This window comes from Pelophylax lessonae (assembly GCF_965119305.1).
Source record: "Pelophylax lessonae genome assembly, chromosome: 3".
Classification (NCBI taxonomy): Eukaryota; Metazoa; Chordata; class Amphibia; order Anura; family Ranidae; genus Pelophylax; species Pelophylax lessonae.
In genome coordinates this window covers 684,959,055-684,983,329 of record NC_138770.1, presented here as the reverse complement: position 1 = coordinate 684,983,329, position 24,275 = coordinate 684,959,055, and the positions used below count along the sequence as shown (strand labels likewise).

General features: G+C 47.2%; 1 protein-coding gene across 1 annotated transcript in view; it reads right to left on the bottom strand.

Moving 5' to 3' along the window:
- The window catches only part of BABAM2 (BRISC and BRCA1 A complex member 2), a 322,305-nt gene extending 307,149 nt beyond the window's left edge, over nt 1-15,156 (bottom strand). The window contains exon 1 of the mRNA XM_082249317.1: nt 14,960-15,156. Within this exon, the coding sequence (XP_082105443.1) occupies nt 14,960-15,040 (81 nt within the window). The 5' untranslated portion in view covers nt 15,041-15,156. The remainder of the gene's footprint in view (nt 1-14,959) is intronic.
- Nucleotides 15,157-24,275: the final 9,119 nt, after the last annotated feature.

Genomic DNA, 24,275 nt, shown 5'->3' with positions numbered 1-24,275 from the left:
TCCTGCACCTTCACACCTGAGATCGCCCCAATTCCTACATCTTCACACCTCAGATCACCCCAATTCCTGCACCTTCACACGTCAGATCACCGCAATTCCTGCATCTTCACACCTCAGACCACCCCAATTCCTGCACCTTCACCCCTATGATCACCCCCATTCCTGCACCTTCACCCCAATGATCACCCCCATTCCTGCACCTTCACACCTGAGATCGCCCCAATTCCTGCACCTTCACACCTCAGATCACCCCAATTGCTGCACCTGCGGGAAAAGAAACAGATTGGCTGTGTGGAGGGGAAGAGCCGCTAAGCTGGATGTGCCATGGCAAGTCTGAGTGTAGTTTGGGAATGTGGAGAGGAGCTTACCAGCATTCATGCAGGGTTGCGGCATGGCACACCACCCCCTAGATCTGGTTATCTGCTGCTTCAATTTTGGCTTATGCAAGCCAGTGAGGTGGGTGGGAACAGAGGCAGGAGGGCAATGAGGTGATCCCAGCTGTGCTCCCTCTTGTGCCGGTCAGCTTTGCTGCAGCGTGGGAGTTTGTCCCAGGGATCCCTTGCATGCCCACAAAAATATATGCTGGGGGCCATTTCTGGCAAGCATGCTGGGGGTTGCCAACCTCTGATCTAGAAGTTTCCAGTGTCCTCTAGCAGACAAGGGGTATATTCAGATGTACCATTGGAAGCCCACCCTGCTCTTGGCTGGTCGCTGGTTCTCCTCCTATTCCTTCTTCAAGGGAACTAAGGGTTGGACATGAATGCATTGTTTGTCCTTTGTGAACAGCTGTGACATGACATGGAAAGCTGTGTAACATCAGCTAGTAAGTCACAAGGTGAGAGGCTGCAGCAGGGGATGATCTGTGTCATACATTTGTGAACACAGCAAAGAACGGCACAGGCACCAGGAATTACATGATTGTGTCATCTCTGAGCTGGAATATCTGTCCGGGAAATAGATTGTGACCCTGGACGATGCCTGAACAAAGGTGGCTCTGTCCTTTCTGGAGAGAAAAATCAGATGAATACAATGTCAGGGGGGTCCTGTGATCTCTGTGAGATGCAATAAATATCTGGATGTGTTACAATGACACAATACTTAGAATGCTGCAATCTGTGTGAAAAAAATACATTGCATGACAGGTTCTCTTTATCAGTATAAAGTGACAGCAGTCTCTTCTAGCCAGAAACATGCAGAAAACCTGTCCTGAGAGAATTATGGGGGAGGCCATTCCTGACTGACTCTGAAAGTGCTCCCAGTAAATGCTCTCAATCTGGCTGTCTCTGAGTGTAACATGTTCTGCAGACATACAGTAGATTCCTGATTACATGGACTCAGGAATCTAGTAAACAGCAGTCTGCAGAAGTGAAAAAAGAGTATGCCCAGTGACCAGCCACTAAAATAGGATTGTGGGCAGACATGTCTCCCCCCCCCCCCCCCCCTCTTTTTAATTAAATGTCCCAGTCATTGCTGAGCCTGCTGCTCTCCATCCAGCCTGACTCCAGCATGACAGTTTACAGCCACCACTAACCTGGGCTCTTCTTTTCTTTGGATTTGGAGCCTGAAGCCCGCCCAGCCAGCAGTGAGTCCTGGAGAGCGAGGGGGGAGCAAGAGGCTGCACCAACCACGATCACAGCCAGCTCCGCCCGCCCCCACAGCAGCACATGACAGAGTGCAGCCAATCACAGAGGGCTTCGGCTAAGCCCAGACAAGCAGGGAAGCTCAGACGGACAGCACTAGCTTACATTATGGAGAGCACAACAGGGCACACTCTGGAGTCGGGATGGCGGGAGTGAGGACTTTTCTGCGCCCCTCTAGATATTGCGCCCGGTGCCACTCGCACCGGCCGCACCCCCCACGCTACGCCACTGGTGACAGGTACTTTTTATGGAGGGATCGGGGGGGGGGGGGATGTGACAGTAATAGGAGTGACAGGTACTCTTTATGGAGGGATCGGGGGGAATGTGACAGTAATAGGAGTGACAGGTACTCTTTATGGAGAGATCAGGGGGGAATGTGACAGTAATAGACAGTGACAGTTACTCTTTATGGAGGGATCGGGGGGAATGTGACAGTAATAGGCAGTGACAGGTACTCTTTATGGAGGGATCGGGGGGGAATGTGACAGTAATAGGCAGTGACAGGTACTCTTTATGGAGGGATCGGGGGGGAATGTGACAGTAATAGACAGTGACAGGTACTCTTTATGGAGGGATCGGGGGGGGAATGTGACAGTAATAGGAGTGACAGTTACTCTTTATGGAGGGATCGGGGGGAATGTGACAGTAATAGACAGTGACAGGTACTCTTTATGGAGGGATCGGGGGGAATGTGACAGTAATAGGCAGTGACAGGTACTCTTTATGGAGGGATCGGGGGGGAATGTGACAGTAATAGGCAGTGACAGGTACTCTTTATGGAGGGATCGGGGGGAATGTGACAGTAATAGAAGTGACAGGTACTCTTTATGGAGGGATCGGGAGGAATGTGACAGTAATAGGCAGTGACAGGTACTCTTTATGGAGGGATCGGGGGGAATGTGACAGTAATATGCAGTGACAGGTACTCTTTATGGAGGGATCGGGGGAATGTGACAGTAATAGGCAGTGACAGGTACTCTTTATGGAGGGATCGGGGGGAATGTGACAGTAATAGAAGTGACAGGTACTCTTTATGGAGGGATCGGGGGGGAATGTGACAGTAATAGGAGTGACAGGTACTCTTTATGGAGGGATCGGGGGGAATGTGACAGTAATAGGAGTGACAGGTACTCTTTATGGAGGGATCGAGGGGAATGTGACAGTAATAAGCAGTGACAGGTACTCTTTATGGAGGGATCGGGTGGAATGTGACAGTAATAGGCAGTGACAGGTACTCTTTATGGAGGGATCGGGGGAATGTGACAGTAATAGGCAGTGACAGGTACTCTTTATGGAGGGATCGGGGGGAATGTAACAGTAATAGGAGTGACAGGTACTCTTTATGGAGGGATCGGGGGGAATGTGACAGTAATAGGCAGTGACAGGTACTCTTTATTGAGGGATCGGGGGGAATGTGACAGTAATAGAAGTGACAGGTACTCTTCATGGAGGGATCGGGGGGGAATGTGACAGTAATAGGCAGTGACAGGTACTCTTTATGGAGGGATCGGGGGGAATGTGACAGTAATAGGAGTGACAGGTACTCTTTATGGAGGGATCGGGGGGAATGTGACAGTAATAGGCAGTGACAGGTACTCTTTATGGAGGGATCGGGGGTCTAAAAGATCCCAAACCTCTCCCTCTGCACTTCAAATTATTCAAAACGCCGAAATCTGCATTTTTGAATACTGACAGCTTTTTAAATCGGCGCCATTGGCAGCCCAGTAACCCGGAAGTGACGTTGTGATGTCACTTCCAGATTACTTGATCGGAGACCTGATCCAAGCTGAATTTGGCTTCAATCGGGACTCCAACCAGCTGGCGGACGTCCCTGTCAAGGCGCACTCTACTTGGGTACTTAGTGCCCCCCCATCATAACTGCTTGCAACAGAACTGAGTACCTATTGCAGATAGAGGGAGTATAGCAATAGGTACTCAGTTTTGTTACAAGCAGTGTCAGAAGAATTACAAATCCACAGAGGGGCAGGAGCTGTGTCCGCCAATGAACATCAGAGAAATGGATTTTACGGTAAGTCAAAAATTCCATTTTCTCTTTTGTTCATTGACGGACACAGCTCCTGATATTCATAACCATTGGGATGTCCCAAAGCAGTGTTAAACAGGGGTGGGAGCAACAAAAAAATTCCCAAGGCTAAACAGTAGGCAAACAGGAAACTCTCAAAGAGGATCAGGTCCTCTAAACAGCAGCCTGCAAAACCTTGCGGCCAAAAGAAGCATCCGCAGATGCCAACACATCCACTTTATAGAACTTTGTGAAAGTGTGCACCGGCGACCAGGTGGCCGCCTTGAAAACCTGTGTCACTGACGCCTGATGACGGAAAGTCCAGGAGGCACTGAGCGCCCGAGTAGAGTGCGCCTTGACAGGGAAAGGAGGAACCTGAGCCTTGATGGAATAGGCCTGAAAAACCGTCTCTGATTCATCTGGAAATGGTCGCAGAGGAAGTGGACAACCCTTTCCGAGGCCCATCCGTGAGCACAAATAGTGAGTCTGACTTCCTAAAAGACTCCATAGCTGCCAGGTACACCCTAATTGCCCAGACCACATCCAAGGTATGCAAGGCAATTTCCTTTGGATGTTTTGGCCTGGGACACAGGGAAGGCAACACAACGTCTTCATTCAAATAAAAATCAGAGACCATCTTTGGAAGGAACGATGGACAGGGGCGAAGAACCACCTTATCTCTGTGAACCACCAAGTAAGGTGAACGACAGGGTAACACCGCCAATTCCAACACCCTGCGTGCAGAGGTGACAGCAACCAAAAAGGCCAGCTTCTGGGACAGCGTAAGCATGGAAATCTCCCGAATATTTTCAAAAGGAGGCTTCTGGAGGACTGAGAGCACCAAATCGAGGTCCAAAGGCGGTAACGGAGACCGCACTGGAGGGGCCAAGTGCCTAACTCCCTGAAGAAAAGTATGCACCAGGGAGTGTGTGGCCAAGGGCCGTTAAAAAAAGACCTCTAAAGCTGACACCTGACCCTTGATAGTTCTCAAGGCCAGTTTCTGCTCAAACCCTCGTTGAAAGAAGGTCAAGATCCGAGCCACTGAAAAAGAGCGAGGATGAACCCCAAGAGACTCACACCATGCAATGTACATCTTCCACGTACAATGGTAGATCTTCCTAGAAGTAGATTTCCTAGCTTTTAAAATCATTGGAATCACCGACTCAAAACTGTATCCATCAGCACCTGGCATTCAACAGCCAAGCTGTCAAAGCCAGCGACTGTAGAGCAAGATGGAAGATTGGTGCTTGGGACAGCAGATCCTCCCTGAGAGGAAACTTCCAAAGAACGTCGGCGACCAGCGGCACCAGATCGACGTACCAAACACAGCGAAGCCTGTCCGGGACCACTAAGATGACCGGAATCCCTTCTACCTCGATCCTGCTTAGAAGTCTTGGCAGAAGCTTGAGAGGAGGGAAGACGTAAATTAGATGATACTGACCCCACTGGGCCACCAGCACATCTGTGGCGTCCGCCAGAGGATCCCGTGACCGAGCCATAAACTTCTGCACCTTTCTGTTGAGCCGAGATGCCAAAAGATCCACCTCGGGATGCCCCACCGGAGAATGCCGGATACCTCCAGAGCCGCCAGGAAACTTCTTGTGCCCCCTGGTGATTGACATAAGCCTCGGCTGTGGCATCGTCCAATTGAATGTGCACTGGACATCCCTGAAGGCGATCTGTCCAATGATCCAGGCACAGTCAGATCGCTCGGTGTTCCAAATCATTGATCAGTAATCTGGATTATTCCAGTGTCCAGATACCCTGAGCGGAATTTTTGCTGAGGACGCCTCCCCAGCCGGAAAGGCTGGCATCCGTGGTGAACACTGTCCAATACAAGGGAAGGAAGGATTTGCCCAGTCGAAACGCCGAAGAAAGAAGCCACCATATCCGGGACTCTTTCGTTTTCGTTTTGCGGATTCTTGTCCCATTTGCACAGAATCTCCCTTTGCAGGGACATCGTATGGAACTGTGCGAACGGAACCACCTCAAAGGTAGAAACCATCAGGTCCAGTACCCACATGCAAGCTTGGAGGGATGACCATCTGCTGGACAGCAGGAGACAAATTGGCATAGCAATACTAGCAGCGGTGCTAACACCTTTGTGAAGATCCGAGGAGAAGAGGTGAGACCAAAGGGTAACGCCACAAACTGATAATGCTCCTCTCCCATGGCAAAGTGGAGGAAGCGCTGGTGACTGGCACATATAAGTATGTGAAGGTAAGCATCCTTGATGTCGATAAAGGCAAGAAAAAATAGACTCCATTCTGAACTTCTGCACCCACACAAAGCAGTTCAGTGCCTTCCTTCCTGGGAACCGTAAACAGGTTTGAGTAAAAACCTTGAAAACTGTCTGATGTCGGAACCGGAACAATCACTCCTTGAAGTAACAGGTCTTGCACCACCCCAAACAGACCCTATAAGCGGCATGGGAACAGGCGAAAGTTGAAGGAAAGAACCTTGCTGGGGGGTAAGAGAGAAACTCGATCTTGTAGCCAGACTGTATGACTTTGTGGATCCACTTGTCTTGTACCAGAGAAGTCCACGGGTCTGGAAACCAATGAAGACGACCCCCCTACCCCCGATACAGGTGATAGCACAACTTCATGCTGAAGGAGCCTTGTCCGTGGGTCTGGAGAAGCCCGCTCTCGACTTGCCAGACCAAGTTCGCCTGAATCCACCAGAGGAGGCCCTGAAAGGCTTTGATCCCTTGTCAGTCACCCCTGAGGGACGAAAAAACTTCTTATGAGCCAACAAGGATGGCCCATGTCTATGAAGAGGGTCCTTGCCCTTACTAGCCTGCGGATGAAAGGTACTCTTCCCCCCCTGTGAGACCCCTAATGATGTCTTCCAGGGTAGCTCCAAACAGGCGATCTCCTTGAAAAGGAAGATCAGTCAAGACCTTTTTAGAAGTCTGGTCCGCAGACCAACATTTGAGCCAATAAAATACCCAGAAGGACCACTGCTGAAACAGAGAGCCTAGCGACTAGGGGAGCCTTGTCAAAAGAGGCAACACAGATATACTGCAGCCCCTGGACCAACTGGTCTGCCAGCTCAGCAAAGGAAGGGGGGAGCTGCTCCCCCTCCAGAACACGGCATAAAAGCTTAGCCCACTTGGTCAGAGTTTGCGACACCAGTGCAATGGTAAATACAGGCCTCAGTGCCGAACCAGCCACAGTGTACATTTTGCGGGCCACAGCCTCCGCCTTCCTGTCAGCCAAGTCCTTAAAAGCCGGGGACTCTTCAACCAGAATCACAGTTGCCTTGTTCAATCTGGAGACCAGAGGGTCCACTACCGGTGGAACAGTCCACTTTTTAAGACAGGACTCATCATAGGGGTACCGCATAGCAAACCGCTTATGGACCACAAGGGGATGTTTTGGCTGTTCCCACTCTTTAGTGCCAATTCTTTCAAAATAGGCGGGGAAAGGAAACCCCTCAGCTGAGTCCTCCATTTTTAAGGTCTCATGCACACATACAGGGAGTGCAGAATTATTAGGCAAATGAGTATTTTTGAGGATTAATTTTATTATTGAACAACAACCATGTTCTCAATGAACCCAAAAAACTCATTAATATCAAAGCTGACTATTTTTGGAAGTAGTTTTTAGTTTGTTTTTAGTTTTAGCTATTTTAGGGGGATATCTGTGTGTGCAGGTGACTATTACTGTGCATAATTATTAGGCAACTTAACAAAAATCAAATATACAGTATACCCATTTCAATTATTTATTTTTACCAGTGAAACCAATATAAAATCTCAACATTCACAAATATACATTTCTGACATTCAAAAACAAAACAAAAACAAATCAGTGACCAATATAGCCACCTTTCTTTGCAAGGACACTCAAAAGCCTGCCATCCATGGATTCTGTCAGTGTTTTGATCTGTTCACCATCAACATTGCGTGCAGCAGCAACCACAGCCTCCCAGACACTGTTCAGAGAGGTGTACTGTTTTCCCTCCTTGTAAATCTCACATTTGATGATGGACCACAGGTTCTCAATGGGGTTCAGATCAGGTGAACAAGGAGGCCATGTCATTAGCTTTTCTTCTTTTATACCCTTTCTTGCCAGCCACGCTGTGGAGTACTTGGACGCGTGTGATGGAGCATTGTCCTGCATGAAAAGGATGCAGACTTCTTCCTGTACCACTGCTTGAAGAAGGTGTCTTCCAGAAACTGGCAGTAGGACTGGGAGTTGAGCTTGACTCCATCCTCAACCCGAAAAGGCCCCACAAGCTCATCTTTGATGATACCAACCCAAACCAGTACTCCACCTCCACCTTGCTGGCGTCTGAGTCGGACTGGAGCTCTCTGCCCTTTACCAATCCAGCCACAGGCCCATCCATCTGGCCCATCAAGACTCACTCTCATTTCATCAGTCCATAAAACCTTTGAGATATTTCTTGGCCCAGTCTTGACGTTTCAGCTTGTGTGTCTTGTTCAGTGGTGGTCGTCTTTCAGCCTTTCTTACCTTAGCCATGTCTCTGAGTATTGCACACCTTGTGCTTTTGGGCACTCCAGTGATGTTGCAGCTCTGAAATATGGCCAAACTGGTGGCAAGTGGCATCTTGGCAGCTGCACGCTTGACTTTTCTCAGTTCATGGGCTGTTATTTTGCGCCTTGGTTTTTCCACACGCTTCTTGCGACCCTGTTGACTATTTTTAATGAAATGCTTGATTGTTCGATGATCACGCTTCCGAAGCTTTGCAATTTTAAGAGTGCTGCATCCCTCTGCAAGATATCTCACTATTTTTGACTTTTCTCAGCCTGTCAAGTCCTTCTTTTGACCCATTTTGCCCAAGGAAAGGAAGTTGCCTAATAATTATGCACACCTGATATAGGGTGTTGATGTCATTAGACCACACCCCTTCTCATTACAGAGATGCACATCACCTAATATGCTTAATTGGTAGTAGGCTTTCGAGCCTATACAGCTTGGAGTAAGACAACATGCATAAAGAGGATGATGTGGTCAAAATACTCATTTGCCTAATAATTCTGCACTCTCTGTACAATCCGTGCATAAAAAAGTGCCTTTTTGTGCGCGGCTAAAGGAGTGGAGGAATCATCCTCACGGGCTTTTTGCTAGTCCGTCGCCCAAAAACCACCACCACCCGACACACGAAGGACTCCAGGATCGCTGTCAGTGCATCAATGGATGGTTGGGACCAGGAGGGCCCTGCAGCCTCTGATAGGGGATCAGGTGGGGAAATGGGCTCCAAAGACTGCATGAGTCAATAAGGGGACCCCACAAAAAAAAAAAAAGTGTAAAAACACTGCTAAAGGGACATATCCACCGCTCCGGCAGCACCACTCGGTCGCTAGTAACAGAGCACCTAATCGATCCTCAGCAGAGAGGGAGAATACCCCACCAGACTCACCACCCAGCAGAAATAGGCACCTGCAGCCACCAGGATAGTCTGCACTCCACGTGCAGCGATCAGGAAGTGAAAAGATCCAGGAGTCAGCACCAGGGGATAAGGAGGGGCTCCCACCGCCGAAATCGCCACCAATAGGGCTCGACTGTCATGGCCGCTGCTATTTTCGATGGCAAACCACTTCAAAATGGCCACCGGACTACACAAACATGGCCGCCATGTATTGAACACACAAGCGACAGGAATCCCTAGGCTTCAGAAGATAGGCCAGGCAGGAATGGCAGGAGCCCCAATCATGTACAGTTCCCCCCCCCCACAGCCGATCGCCTGGTTGCCGGCGGCACACCCCTCCCCCTCGCCTCTACAGCCAGCACAGCACCCTGACCCCACCCCAGGAGGTGGACCAGGCCACCCCACAGCCTCAGCCCAAGCAAAGAAGGGGGGCGGTGAGATGGCTCACTGGAACCACCAGACTGATGAGGAGGGTGCCTAACAGGAAGGAAGGGAACCATGGGGTCCAACCGTCCCAAGGATAGGCCCATGTCCACCCCGAAATCCTCCAGGGGGAGAGGGGGGACAGTTACTTACCATACCAGGAACCAGGCGGGCACTGCTCCAGACAGAACCTCCTCTCCATCGAAATGGGGGGCTGTCGGCCAGAAGGAACGCTGCGACTCGGGCCGTGACCCGGTCATATACGACCTCGGGAGGCGTTTAACTCGCACGCCAGCCCCCATCTGGTGGAGCTATGTTGCGGCTGACCTAGCGCGGAGCTGTGCGCTCTCGCTGGCCAGACTAGGGTGATCACTGGATCTAGATTATCCAGTCCGTCGCCCAGTCCGGCAGTTTATTGTAGATCTCACAGGAAAAAAAACAGGAGAAAAAAAATATACATAAAAAGAAAAAATTGCCAGGACCAGAGATTCCAGCAAGGAAGGAGGTCCTTACTCCTGACCAGGCAGAAAAAACTGAGTGCCTATAGCAGGGGGAGGGAGTATACCCCCTGGAACTGACCATAGGTGAAGCCAGACTTTTTTTTTCTGCCTTTTTTTCCTGCCTACTCCTGTAAGGGGGCATTATAACCCAATGGTTAAGACGATCAGGGGCTGTGTCAGTCATTGAACAAAAGAGAATAGAGTAAAACGTTTCTCCTTCACTGATGGGCGCTGATCGGCTGCACTGGTGGGCACTGATGAGGCAGCACTGATGGGCACTAATAGCCGGCAATGAGGGGCCCTAAAAGATGGCACTAATGGGCACTTTTAGGCGGCCCACCATTGCTGCCTGTCAGTTTTTTTTTTTTTAATTGTCCTAAATTTGTTAATAGCGCAAAAAAATAAAAAATGCAGAGGTGATCGAATACACCCAAAAGAAAGCTCTATTTGTGGGAAAAAAGTCCATACATTTTATTTGGGTACAGCGTCGCACGACCACGCAATTTTCAGTTAAAGGAACGCAGTGCCGTATCACAAAAAAATGGCCTGGTCAGGAGGGGGGGGGGGGGGGTTAAATCCTCCGGAGGTCAGTCACTAGTTTCCCCATTAACAGGGGTGATTGGGGAATTCCCCATCGCTGAGCTTTTGTTTTCTCACAGCGGGAGCCTTCCCCACTCACAACACAATGATCACTGCTGCCGGCAAAAACCACTGGCAGTGATCAAACACAGCCAGACAGGCTAGTTTTACTGAAGGCGATCGAGCAATCAACTTCCATGCAACCAGCCTACACATAGATGAATCGAAATTCAGCTGGCTCCTTTGGAATCAGCCAAATTTCAATCCGTCTAATGTGATAAAATGCAAATGATATTATCTATGATTGGCCTGTCCTGCAATTGTTTTTAGTGCAGCAGCGGTTCAGCAAAGATGCTGTCTGTACTGCACTAACATGGGCAGTAGTGGGAGAATCTCCAGATTGTATAATAAATGCCATCACACAGACCTGTAGGAAGGCAGTTCGGCCTTTTAGGACAAAACAGCGACCTAAAGATGTCTCCCTAACATATGGACAATGTATCTAGGAGGACAGACTATGATATGATATGGAGTTCTTAGTGTTGACCTTTGACCCCGAGTATACTCCCAGCATGCCGTGCAGCACATGCAGCCAGACAGAGTAACCCATTTACTCCACCAGGAAGCTGCATCCTTCTTCTATCTGTAAATGAGTTTTGGGAAAACCCCAAAGAAAGTGTATCCTTGTATAAACCTGTGCGACTTCAACCCCGCCACTTCCTCCTTCCGACTATCACAATCACCGAGACAATTCATCACCCATTTCCTCACTTTGCATAAAACACTTCAGTTTAGTGTCAGGTAATTTACCTTTACCATTGTAAGGTACAGAGATGGAGTGAAGGGCTTACAGAGAGCGCCATCAGCTGGCCGTTTACAGAGGTGCAGGTGGAACCGATCTGCATCACAGACACGATTTTTATGAAGGACGCCAATGATGAAATCTTTGGGTTAAGTGCTTTTTAATCAATGACCTGACCAGTGAAGTCAGAATAAAGTCACAGCATTAAAGCGGTATTAGTGGGTAATAGGTGAGAGATCTTGTTAACCACTTCTGGACTGAGGGGATTTCCCCCTTAATTACCAGGCCATTTTTTGCAATTCCGCACTGCGTTAGTTTTATGGACAATTGCGCGATCATGCAACGCCATACCCAAATGAAATTTACGTCCTTTTTTTCCCACAAACAGAGCGTTCTTTTGGTGGTATTTGATCCTCTGTGTTATTTTAATTTTTTGCGCTATAAACAAAAAAGAGCGACAATTCCGAAAAAAAAAAAAAAAACAATATTTTTTCTAACTTTCAGCTATATAACATTCCCAATAAAAAAAAAAATCGTTCATCATTTTAGGCCAATTTGTATTCTGCTACATATTTTTGGTAAAAAAAAATCCCAGTAAGTGTATACTGATTGGTTTGTGCAAAAGTTGTCGCATCTACAAACTAGGGGAGAGATTTATGTAATTTTCATTTATTTATTTATATTTTTTACCAGTTATGGCGGCAATCAGCGATTTTTAGCGGGACTACAACATTGTGGCGGACAGATCGGACCCCTAACTTACATTTTTGACACTTTTGGGGGTACCAGTGAAATTACTACAGTAATCAGTGCTAAAAATATGCACTGTCACTGTACTAATGACACTGGCAGGGAAGGGGTTAATCTAGTGGGTGATCAAAGGGTTAAACGTGAGCCTAGGGGAGTGTCTACTAACTGTGGGTGAGGGGCTTGTGAAATGACCATAGAGACCTGTGACCCTATAGGGGCTCTGTGATCATTTCAGAGAGAAGAACGGTCGGCTGTGCCCGTCCTTCTCTCTCAGTAGGGAACGATCGCGGGTGCTCGGCAGCAATCAGAGCTGCAGGTCCCGTGCATTGGCATTCCCACTGCCTAGTGAGGGCGGGCTCCCGTGAGCCGAAGTACCCTTACGTCGGTTTGCGTAGCCAAACCAGACTGCCGCAGTAAATCTGCGGCGGAAGGTCGGCAAGCGGTATTAGTGGGTAATAGGTGGAAGATCTTGTTAAAGAAACAGCCACAATCCTGTGTCAAACTGGTGGCCCTCCAGCTGTGGCGGAACTACAAGTCCCATGAGGCTTTGCAGTTACAAGTATGACTCCCATAGGTAGAGGCATGATGGGACTTGTAGTTCTGCAACAGCTGGAGGGCCGCCAGTTTGACACCCCTGCAAGGTAATGCAGTTGGGGGCCAGAAATACGAACGCAAGTTACTCACTAGGGGTAGAGCCTCCAGAAATAAAGAGATTATGCTCCCGCTCTACAAGACTCTGGTCCGGCCACATCTGGAGTATTCCGTCCAGTTCTGGGCACCGGTCCTCAGGAAGGATGTGCTGGAACTGGAAAGAGTCCACAGAAGGGCAACAAAAATAATTAGGGGAATGGAGGACATCAGCTATGAGGAAAGACTACAAGCACTGAACTTATTCTCTCTGGAGAAGAGACGATTGAGGGGGGATATGATATCAATGTACAAATACTGTACTGGCGACCCTAGCATAAGGAACAAACTATTCAGGGAAAGGGAATATAAAAGGACTCACGGCCACTCACTAAAATTAGAAGAGAAGTGGTTTAACCTTAAACTGCGTAAAGGGTTCTTTACTGTCAGAGCGGGAAGGATGTGGAATTCTCTTTCACAAGCAGTGGTATCAGCAGGGAGCATCGATAGTTTCAAAAAACTATTAGATGGGCACCTTAAAGACCACAACATACAGGGGTATACAATGTACAACATACAGGGGTATACAATGTACAACATACAGGGGGTATACAATGTACAACATACAGGGGTATACAATGTACAACATACAGGGGGTATACAATGTACAACATACAGGGGTATACAATGTACAACATACAGGGGTTATACAATGTACAACATACAGGGGTATACAATGTACAACATACAGGGGTATACAATGTACTGGTAACTGCAAACACACACACACATCATAGGTTGAACTGGATAGACTGATGTCTTTTTTCAACCTCACTATGTAATCTGCAATTAGTAAACAAGCTGAAACAACCCCATATCTCCCCGATAAAGAGATTGGGGGGGGGGGGGGGGAGGGATTTTAGGTGTGCGTCACAATATAAACACAAAAAAATAGGGGTATTAAAAGCAATAATATTTATATGACATAGTTAAAATATTTAAATGTAATTTAAAAACATATAACAATCATTTCCAAGCATATAGTACCACACCAGAGCAACAAGCAGTGGCGAAGAGTGGATGGATTGACACGTTTCGCCCAGAACAGGCTCTCTCAGTATCCAGTTTGTATACTAATCTGTTTTGATATGGCAGCGCCATATTCCATTTGGCGAGGTCAGAGTACACTGAGTCTATAGCAGATGTGAGCTTGCTAGTATTTGGACGTGGTCCTTTTTTTCCTATAGGAGGATTTTCTGTCCCATCTGGTGATTGACTGGGATTTGGATATCCAACCTTATTGACATATCATAGCCTATATAGACTGTGATTTGGATATCCAACCTTATTGACATATTATAGCCTATATCAGGGATCCTCAAACTACGGCCCTCCAGCTGTTGCGGAACTACACATCCCATGAGGCATTGTAAAACTCTGACATTCACAGACATATCTAGGCATGATGGGAATTGTAGTTCCCGAACAACTGGAGGGCCAGAGTTTGAAGACCCCTGGCCTATATAGACTGGGATTTGGATATCCAACCTTATAGACATATTATAGCCTATATATCGGTGTGTGTTTTTACATGTGCAGAAATTCCACCTGCCAGTGTGTGGCATGCAGCTCCTTTTCCTGTCTTTATTTGTGGTAATAAATTATATCAAGATTGGTATACAAAGTGGATCCTGAGGAAGCCCGTTATGGACGAAACCCGCCAATCCATGCACTCTTGGTATGAGGTTTAAATCAGGTGTGGGGAGGCGACACTGTGCCCGGTGATCTCTGACTCCTCCCATGTTGTTCAGGTAGATCTCCACCTTTTTAAGGTTGCCTTCTCCTGCCATAGATTAAGCTCTTTTCTTTAATTCCATTGCAGGTGGAGCGAACTAAATCTGCTTGATTCCCGCATCACCACAGACAGCGTTTTGATTGGTGAATCCCTTCCGCAGCGCTATTGTGTTCTGCCAGTAGGGAGCCTCCCCTGCCAGAAAAATGCAATGATCAGTGTTGCCAGCTATAGCTAGGCAGCACTGATCGCTCAAGAAAAACCCGACAGGCTGGTTGTACAGAAGCTGATCGGTAAATCGACTTCTGTACAAACAGGGTGCCCATACACGGATCAAAATTTGTCTGGCCTCTGCTGAACTGGCTGAATTTCGATCCATGTGTAGCCATGCTTTATGAAATGATCCGGTGCTGGTTTTGCTCTTACCCAGTTGTTCTTTTTCCCAGCGTAGATCTCCATATTCTCCCTGTACTGTGGTTCCTCCAGCAGAGTCTGATACTCGAACATGAGGCGGGAGCTCTCATTGAGCCGGCTGCACTGGTATTGGTGATACTGCTGGACCAGCTCCTTCACCACCTGCAGGAGGCACTCCGGGTTGGTGGGGTCCCACTCTGCCAAACTCTGGAAGCAGAAAAAAAATATTCATGATTACTCTGGAGGAAGGATCACAATACTCAACACACCCCTACACAATGATGGGAACTCCCCTCTAAGACTGCTGTCACTGTTATCATCTGTTCATTTTTTGTATTTTGCAGATTTGGTCACACTTTTTTGGATTTGTATATTTTTGAGTATTTCACATATAAGTTGAGATTTTGAGAGTGCGACACTTATCGGTACAAATATTAGGTTCATAATATAAACTCAGAAATTAAAGAATTGTGATCCTGTAGAGAAGGGGTCTCCAAACTTTATAAACAAAGGGGGCCATTTTACCATCCTTCAGACTTTAGAGGGGCCGGACTATAAACAGTAGGAGTAGAAAATGTTCGGACATCGGTAACAATGCCCTATCATTGGTGTCAGTGGGAGGAATAGTCCCCCATAGTTGGATATCAGAGGAGGAATAGTCCTCCATCGTTGCATGTCAGTGAAAGGAACAGCCCCCTATTTTTGGGGTCAGTGGGAGGAATAGTCCCCCATCGTTGGTTGTCAGTTGGAGGAATAGTCCTACCTCATCAGGGTCAGTGGGAGGAATAGTGCCCCATTGTTGGGGTCAGTGGGAGGAATAGTGCCCAATTGTTGGTTGTCAGTGGGAGGAATAGTCCCCCATTGTTGGCTGTCAGTGGGGAGGAATAGTCTCCATCGTTTGTTGTTAGTGGGAGGAATAGTCTCCATCGTTTGTTGTTAGTGGGAGGAATAGTGCCCCATCATTGGTGTCAGTGGGAGGAATAGTGCCCCATCATTGGTATCAGTGGGAGGAATAGTGCCCCATCATTGGTGTCAGTGGGAGGAATAGTGCCCCATCATTGGTATCAGTGGGAGGAATAGTGCCCCATTATTGGTGTCAGTGGGAGGAATAGTGCCCCATCATTGGTGTCAGTGGGAGGAATAGTGCCCCATCATTGGTATCAGTGGGAGGAATAATGCCCCATCATTGGTATCAGTGGGAGGAATAATGCCCCATCATTGGTGTCAGTGGGAGGAATAAAGCCCCATCATTGGTGTCAGTGGGAGGAATAGTGCCCCATTATTGGTGTCAGTGGGAGGAATAGTGCCCCATCATTGGTATCAGTGGGAGGATTAGTGTCCCATCATTGGTATCAGTGGGAGGAATAGTGACCCATCATTGGTGTCAGTGGGAGGAATAGTGCCCCATCATTGGTATCAGTGGGAGGAATAGTGTCCCATCATTGGTGTCAGTGGGAGGAATAGTGTCCCATCATTGGTGTCAGTGGGAGGAATAGTGCCCCATCATTGGTGTCAGTGGAAGGAATAGTGCCCCATCATTGGTGTCAGTGGAAGGAATAGTGCCCCATCATTGGTGTCAGTGGAAGGAATAGTGCCCCATCATTGGTGTCAGTGGAAGGAATAGTGTCCCATCATTGGTGTCAGTGGGAGGAATAGTGTCCCATCATTGGTATCAGTGGGAGGAATAGTGTCCCATCATTGGTGTCAGTGGGAGGAATAGTGCCCCATCATTGGTGTCAGTGGGAGGAATAGTGTCCCATCATTGGTATCAGTGGGAGGAATAGTGCCCCATCATTGGTGTCAGTGGGAGGAATAGTGCCCCATCATTGGTATCAGTGGGAAGAATAGTGCCCCATTATTGGTGTCAGTGGAAGGAATAGTGCCCCATCATTGGTGTCAGTGGGAGGAATATTGCCCCATCATTGGTATCAGTAGGAGGAATATTGCCCCATCATTGGTATAAGTAGGAAGAATATTGCCCCATCATTGGTGTCAGTGGGAGGAATAGTGTCCCATCCTTGGTGTCAGTGGGCGAAATAGTGTCCCATCATTGGTGGCAGTGGGAGGAATAGTGCCCCATCATTGGTGGCAGTGGGAGGAATAGTGCCCCATCATTGGTGGCAGTGGGAGGAATAGTGCCCCATCATTGGTATCAGTAGGAGGAATACTGTCCCATCATTTGTGTCATTGGGCGGAATAGTGCCCCATCATTGGTATCAGTAGGGGGAATAGTGCCCCATCATTGGTGTCATTGGGCGGAATAGTGCTCCATCATTGGGGTCAGTGGCAGGAATTATGCCCCATTGTTATTGTCAGTGGGAGGAATAGTGACCCAAGGGCTGGATAAAAGCAAGCAAAGGGCCGCAGTTTGGAGACCAATTTTGTAGAGAATATCTAAAATTGTAATACTGTGCCTAAGCAGTACCCTGAAAGATTTACCTTTATCCTGAAATATAGCAGAGCACTTCCTGTGCCTAGGCACTCCTTTTCTGTATTCTGATATCATCCATCCATATCATCATATCCAGCTATAAATCTGCAGTCTAAGATCATCTAAGGCATTGCTGCCTCTGCCTGCTAGTCTCAGGAGATTTGAAGTGAGATTTGGTGATGTCACTGTGCTGATCACTGTTCTTCTTGCTGGAGGGGAAGCTGTACCCGAGGACCTGCAGTGAAAGGATCTCCCTACTTCTACTTCATCCATTCTATGGATCTGTATTACTTCCACCTCTCCTGCTGCATTATAAACATAACCCCACTAATTATCAGATGAGTAATCTTCATGGTTGGATGGCGGGAGCCAGCGACGGGTACAGACTTTTTGTTGTTTTTTTTTCAGGTCGTGACGTTCATCATGACTGATGCTGGTTTACACCAGGGGACGTTGTTTTTGCTTTTTGGAATAAATTACTTGTCAAAAACTATCTCTGTGTTTTTATTTATTTATTTTTGACACTTTTTTGGTGAATAAGTAGGGGTATAATGTACCCTATACTCATTCACATGGGGGAGGGGGTGAGCTTTTGGGGCCCCCTTCTTAAAGTGGGATTACAGATTCCAATAAGCTCCCCGCCCGGAGACCCCCACAACCACCGGCTAAAGTTGTGGGGAAGAGGCTCTTGTCCCCATCAACATAGGGACAAGTTGCTGTGGGGGGGGGCTCCCCTACCACAAAGCACCCCCCCAATTTGAGGGCATTTAGCCTGGTAAGGTACAGGAGGGAGCACTCACTCGTCCCACCCTTTCCTGGCCTGCCAGGCTGCATGGCCGGACAAGGGTCTGGTATGGATTTTGGCGAGCGATTCCCCCTCAACATCCCACGCCAGACCTAAATGGCCTGGTATGGATTGGAGGGGGACCTCCAAGCTGTTTTTTTCTCAAATGTTATTGCTGGAAATTCTATTCTTTACATTCAGCTGTCAGCGGGTAACCGGCTGACAGTTGATGAGTCGTCAGTTGTTAAGGACACGGTGGCCGCCTGCTCCTAAAAGTTGCATCAGAACCATCTCTGAAATCGTGAACAGCTGCTTTGGAAATTGGCTGTGAAAACAGATCTAAAATGTGAATGAAGGAGTTGTTATGACCTCCACCTCATCAGAGAAAATTTTGCATTCATTCACAAAATGCGTCAAGGACTAAGCCTAAGCACTCCAGACACTGTGTCAGAACAAAGGCCGACTTCTGAAGGTTCAGCACCCAACCAAACCTTTCTAGGACTTGAACCATCTGCTAGATATTGGATATCAGCTTCTAAGCTTATTGCTCCCTAAGTAGCAGGTCCTCCAGGTACCGCACAGTTGGGATACCCCGGGTCCTCAATGTCACATTTATTTACAAAATGCCCTGTTGTATTCTGAACACAGCCACTTAGCATGAAACCCAGGAGATAGTGGAGATCACTGTAGTAGGTGTGTAGTAATGGTGTACTAGGAGTGGAGTATTGGTGTCTATACAGTGATTTCCAGCTTCCAGGGGCATCATCCAAGTTTGGTATATACATAGTTGGTCCAAACTGGAACCATATAAATTACAACTATAATTTATATGGTTCCAGTTATGGCTAATATAATTACAGGTATGGCCATAATTATATGGCCATATGGTGGGACCAAATCCCCATTTTTATTTATGGATTGTCTTCAGATTTGGTAGTAATTTATTTTGCATGTGTGCGCTATTCTTTTTTAATATACATGTCTCTTGGTTCACAGCTGCACCAGCTTTAGAAATACATGGGTATGCTCCCCCCAAAATTTTTTGCTTGTTTATTATGTATTCGGTCTGACCAGACTACCGAGGTTGAGCATCCCATCCCCCGCACACACCTGTACTCTATCAGTGTCCACTATCAAGTGGATATAGGAGGAGTCCCCTGTAGTGCATTTGCACATCTTTCCTAGCAAGGAGTATTATCTCCAAGGGTTAGAAAGGCTGGATTCATCTCTTTGATAATGGGGTACTTTGACGCAGTAGTGGGCTTGAGCACGATATGGCCATATGGTGGGACCAAATCCCCATTTTTATTTATGGATTGTCTTCAAATTTGGTAGTAATTTCTTTTGCATGTGTGCGCTATTCTTTTTTAATATATAAATTTATACCATGCCTGGAATTCTTCTTTATATGTGGAAGGATGGCGATGATACGGGGATTGGATCTTTGCTTGGCATATTGTTGCACAAGGAAGCATCAGATTGTCTGAATTTGAAAAAATAAGATGAAAAGCAGATCCAATTGTAGGTAATGTTGGGTGAATTGATGCAGATGGGGGGAGTGGTTGACTCATAGCTGTGTGGGTATTCCTGTTATCTCTAAGATCTCTGGATGGTTAGATATAGATGAGGCTTCTATACATCGTAGAAGGCTGCAGAGGTGGCAGGATATAGGTGGACTCTTCCAGAGTAAACCGCTTTCTCTTCAAAGAACACTTCAGAAAGCAGAAGTGATCATTTTTCTATGAAAAAAAGATAAAGACCGCAGCACAGGGTGCTCACCGAGAAAGGGAACCTGTCCGTTATCTTCCACGGCTGAGTCTGACCACCAGTAGATACAATCTCCGGGGAAGCAGATACTTGTGGGCATCATAGACCGTTATCTGCCTGGCCCAAAATAACCAACCTGGAGTCCAGGGAATGGAAGACTCATTGGCTGTTCCGGACAACTGCCCAGACCAGGTCTCTTTAAAGAAGTGATATAGTTGAACCTGAGACCATGCTTGCTACGCCTTAGGCTCTATGCATACTAGATGCACAAAACTGCTAAAAAAGTTGGATACAAAAAAAAAACGCTAAAATTTAGCGGGTTTTGCCAGCAATTTTGTAGTGTTTAGGAGCATTTTTAAAAGTGTTTAGGAGCAGTAATGTTTTTGTTAAGGAGCGGGCGGCCGCTGGCGTCCTTAACAACCAGTGAATAGCTGGTTGTTAAGGAATGGGCCATGTCCTTAACAACATATGAATCATCAGCTGTCAGCAGGGTTCCCCGCTGACAGCTAAGTGTAAACTAAACAATTGGTGGCCATAAAAAATTAGGAAAAGAAACAGTGTGGGGGATCCCCTCCTATCCATAGCAGGCCCTTCCGGTCTGGTATAGATTTTAGGGAGAATCCCACAAAATGGTGTAGGTTCTCCCCCTGAATCCGTACCGGACCCTTATCTAAGCATGCAGCCAGGCTCCTCCTGAAGCATGAGAAAAGAAAGGGGGTACGCCCCTGAAACGCGTAAGCGGCATTTAGAGGCTCCACATCTTAACACGGTCTGTACCTGCATACCATGCCCAGTGGACCTCCTTGGTGGACTTACTTTCTCTTTTTGTGAGTATGATGTATTCATGTTTTTAACAATAAACAGTTTTTAAGGTAATGTGCTAGGTAGGTGCACCCTTTGTATTTTTTCTTTCCAGTCCTCCTGAAGCATAGCAAACCATAAGCCCTCACCATGGGGGGACTCCCTCTCCCCAGAAAAGCACCTTGTCCCCATGTCGATGAGGACAATGGCCTCTTCCCCACAACACTGGCCCGGTGGTTGTGGGGGTGTCTTATCGGAATCTGGAAGCCCCCTTTAACAAGGAGGCCCCCAGATCCCGCCTCCCCCTCTGTGTGAATGAGTAGGGATACATTTTACCCCTACTCATTCACCAAAAAAGTGTAAAAAAGTAAATAAAAACTCACATACAGTTTTTGACAATTTCTTTATAAAAAGAAATAAAAACAATGTCCCCTGGTGTAGATTCATCGTCATTCACGATAAACGCCAACCACTGACCCAAAAAAAAAAGGTCCGCAGCCACACCCAACGTGGGCTCCCACCATTTGACAGCTACGCCACCTCCAGCCACTAAGTAAACTAAGGGGCAGGACAAGCCTAGCTTGATGGCATCACAAGGGGGAGGAGTCACCCGTCTGGTTATACACTGGTTGATAAGCATTACAGCAGAAAAAAAACATTGGAAACCGGTGCGTAGCAACGGTTACCACCATCTAGGAACATCTAGGAGCTGTCAGCTTTTTTTCTGCTGGCAAATCACTCCCTTCTGTTCCTAGAAGCTGAGGCTTGAAAAACGCTGCTAGCCTCAAACAGTGAGCATGGATGCATTGCATAGGATAAGACTACAGAGGGGAAAATGATTTGATCTCTGCAGATTGTTTGCCCACTTACAAAGAAATGGCGGGTGTATAATTTTTATCATAGGTGTATTTTATATGATAGAGAAAGAATATCAACCAAAAATCCAGAAAAACACATGGTACAAATGTTATAAATGGAGTTGCAGTTCAGTGAGTAAAATAAGTATTTGATCCCCAAGCAAAACATGACTTAGTAGTTGGTGGAGAAACCCTTGTTGGAAGCACAGAGGTCAGACGTTTCTTGTAGATGGAGGCACAGAGGTCAGACGTTTCTTGTAGTTGGGAAGCACAGAGGTCAGACGTTTCTTGTAGTTGGGAAGCACAGAGGTCAGACGTTTCTTGTAGTTGGAAGCACAGAGGTCAGACGTTTCTTGTAGATGGAAGCACAGAGGTCAGACGTTTCTTGTAGTTGGAAGCACAGAGGTCAGACGTTTCTTGTAGTTGGAAGCACAGAGGTCAGACGTTTCTTGTAGTTGGAAGCACAGAGGTCAGACGTTTCTTGTAGATGGAAGCACAGAGGTCAGACGTTTCTTGTAGTTGGAAGCACAGAGGTCAGACGTTTCTTGTAGTTGGAAGCACAGAGGTCAGACGTTTCTTGTAGTTGGAAGCACAGAGGTCAGACGTTTCTTGTAGATGGAAGCACAGAGGTCAGACGTTTCTTGTAGTTGGGGGTCACAGAGGTCAGACGTTTCTTGTAGTTGGAAGCACAGAGGTCAGACGTTTCTTGTAGTTGGAAGCACAGAGGTCAGACGTTTCTTGTAGTTGGAAGCACAGAGGTCAGACGTTTCTTGTAGTTGGTAGCACAGAGGTCAGACGTTTCTTGTAGTTGGAAGCACAGAGGTCAGACGTTTCTTGTAGTTGGAAGCACAGAGGTCAGACGTTTCTTGTAGTTGGAAGCACAGAGGTCAGACGTTTCTTGTAGATGGAAGCACAGAGGTCAGACGTTTCTTGTAGTTGGAAGCACAGAGGTCAGACGTTTCTTGTAGTTGGTAGCACAGAGGTCAGACGTTTCTTGTAGATGGAAGCACAGAGGTCAGACGTTTCTTGTAGTTGGTAGCACAGAGGTCAGACGTTTCTTGTAGTTGGGAAGCACAGAGGTCAGACGTTTCTTGTAGATGGAAGCACAGAGGTCAGACGTTTCTTGTAGATGGAAGCACAGAGGTCAGACGTTTCTTGTAGTTGGAAGCACAGAGGTCAGACGTTTCTTGTAGTTGGTAGCACAGAGGTCAGACGTTTCTTGTAGTTGGGAAGCACAGAGGTCAGACGTTTCTTGTAGATGGAAGCACAGAGGTCAGACGTTTCTTGTAGATGGAAGCACAGAGGTCAGACGTTTCTTGTAGATGGAAGCACAGAGGTCAGACGTTTCTTGTAGTTGGAAGCACAGAGGTCAGACGTTTCTTGTAGTTGGAAGCACAGAGGTCAGACGTTTCTTGTAGTTGGGAAGCACAGAGGTCAGACGTTTCTTGTAGTTGGAAGCACAGAGGTCAGACGTTTCTTGTAGATGGAAGCACAGAGGTCAGACGTTTCTTGTAGTTGGAAGCACAGAGGTCAGACGTTTCTTGTAGATGGAAGCACAGAGGTCAGACGTTTCTTGTAGTTGGAAGCACAGAGGTCAGACGTTTCTTGTAGATGGAAGCACAGAGGTCAGACGTTTCTTGTAGTTGGAAGCACAGAGGTCAGACGTTTCTTGTAGTTGGTAGCACAGAGGTCAGACGTTTCTTGTAGATGGAAGCACAGAGGTCAGACGTTTCTTGTAGATGGAAGCACAGAGGTCAGACGTTTCTTGTAGATGGAAGCACAGAGGTCAGACGTTTCTTGTAGTTGGAAGCACAGAGGTCAGACGTTTCTTGTAGTTGGAAGCACAGAGGTCAGACGTTTCTTGTAGTTGGGAAGCACAGAGGTCAGACGTTTCTTGTAGTTGGCCCCCAGGTTTCCACACATCTCAGGAGGGATTTTGGTCCACTCTTCTTTACAGATCTTCTCTAAATCCTTAAAGTGGATTTCCACCTGTTTTCTGAAGGTCCAATTACTCTCATGCCCATCCTGAATGCTGCAATAAATAATTATTTTTTTAATTTTTTATTTGTACATACCTTTGTTAACTTTTCATCTGCAGCACTTCCAGCTGCGACCGCCTAGGCGATTACGTCACTAGGTGATTTGCAAGGGCTCCTGAGATAGCGACGTCATGTATCCCAGGAGTCCTTGCGTATCACCTAGTGACAATATCTTGCATTATTTCCATACCCAAAATTATGTGAATGGGAAGATCGGGATGTCATGATTGACAGGTTGCTATAGCAATGGGATGGGAACTTCCGCTGACTCCGCCATTGTTATGGAGAGAGAGATCCACTCAGTGTGCAGGCGCGAGATCGGGAGGTGCATGCTGGGTAGTTTCATGCTGGACTGGTTTCAGCCACTCAATGACATACTGTTCTTATTCTTGAGCCACTCCTTTGTTGCCTTGGCGGAATGTTTTGGGTCATTGTCATGCTGGAAGACCCATCCATGATCCATCTTCAGTGTTCTGGCTGAGGGAAGAAGGTTCTCATCCAAGATTTTACAGTACATGGCCCCGCCCATTCACGCCTCAATGTGACAAAGTCGGTCTGTACCTTTAGCAGAGAAACAGCCCCAAAGCATCATGTTTCCACCTCCGTGCTGGACTGTAGGGATGGTGACTGTAAGGATGGTGACTGTAGG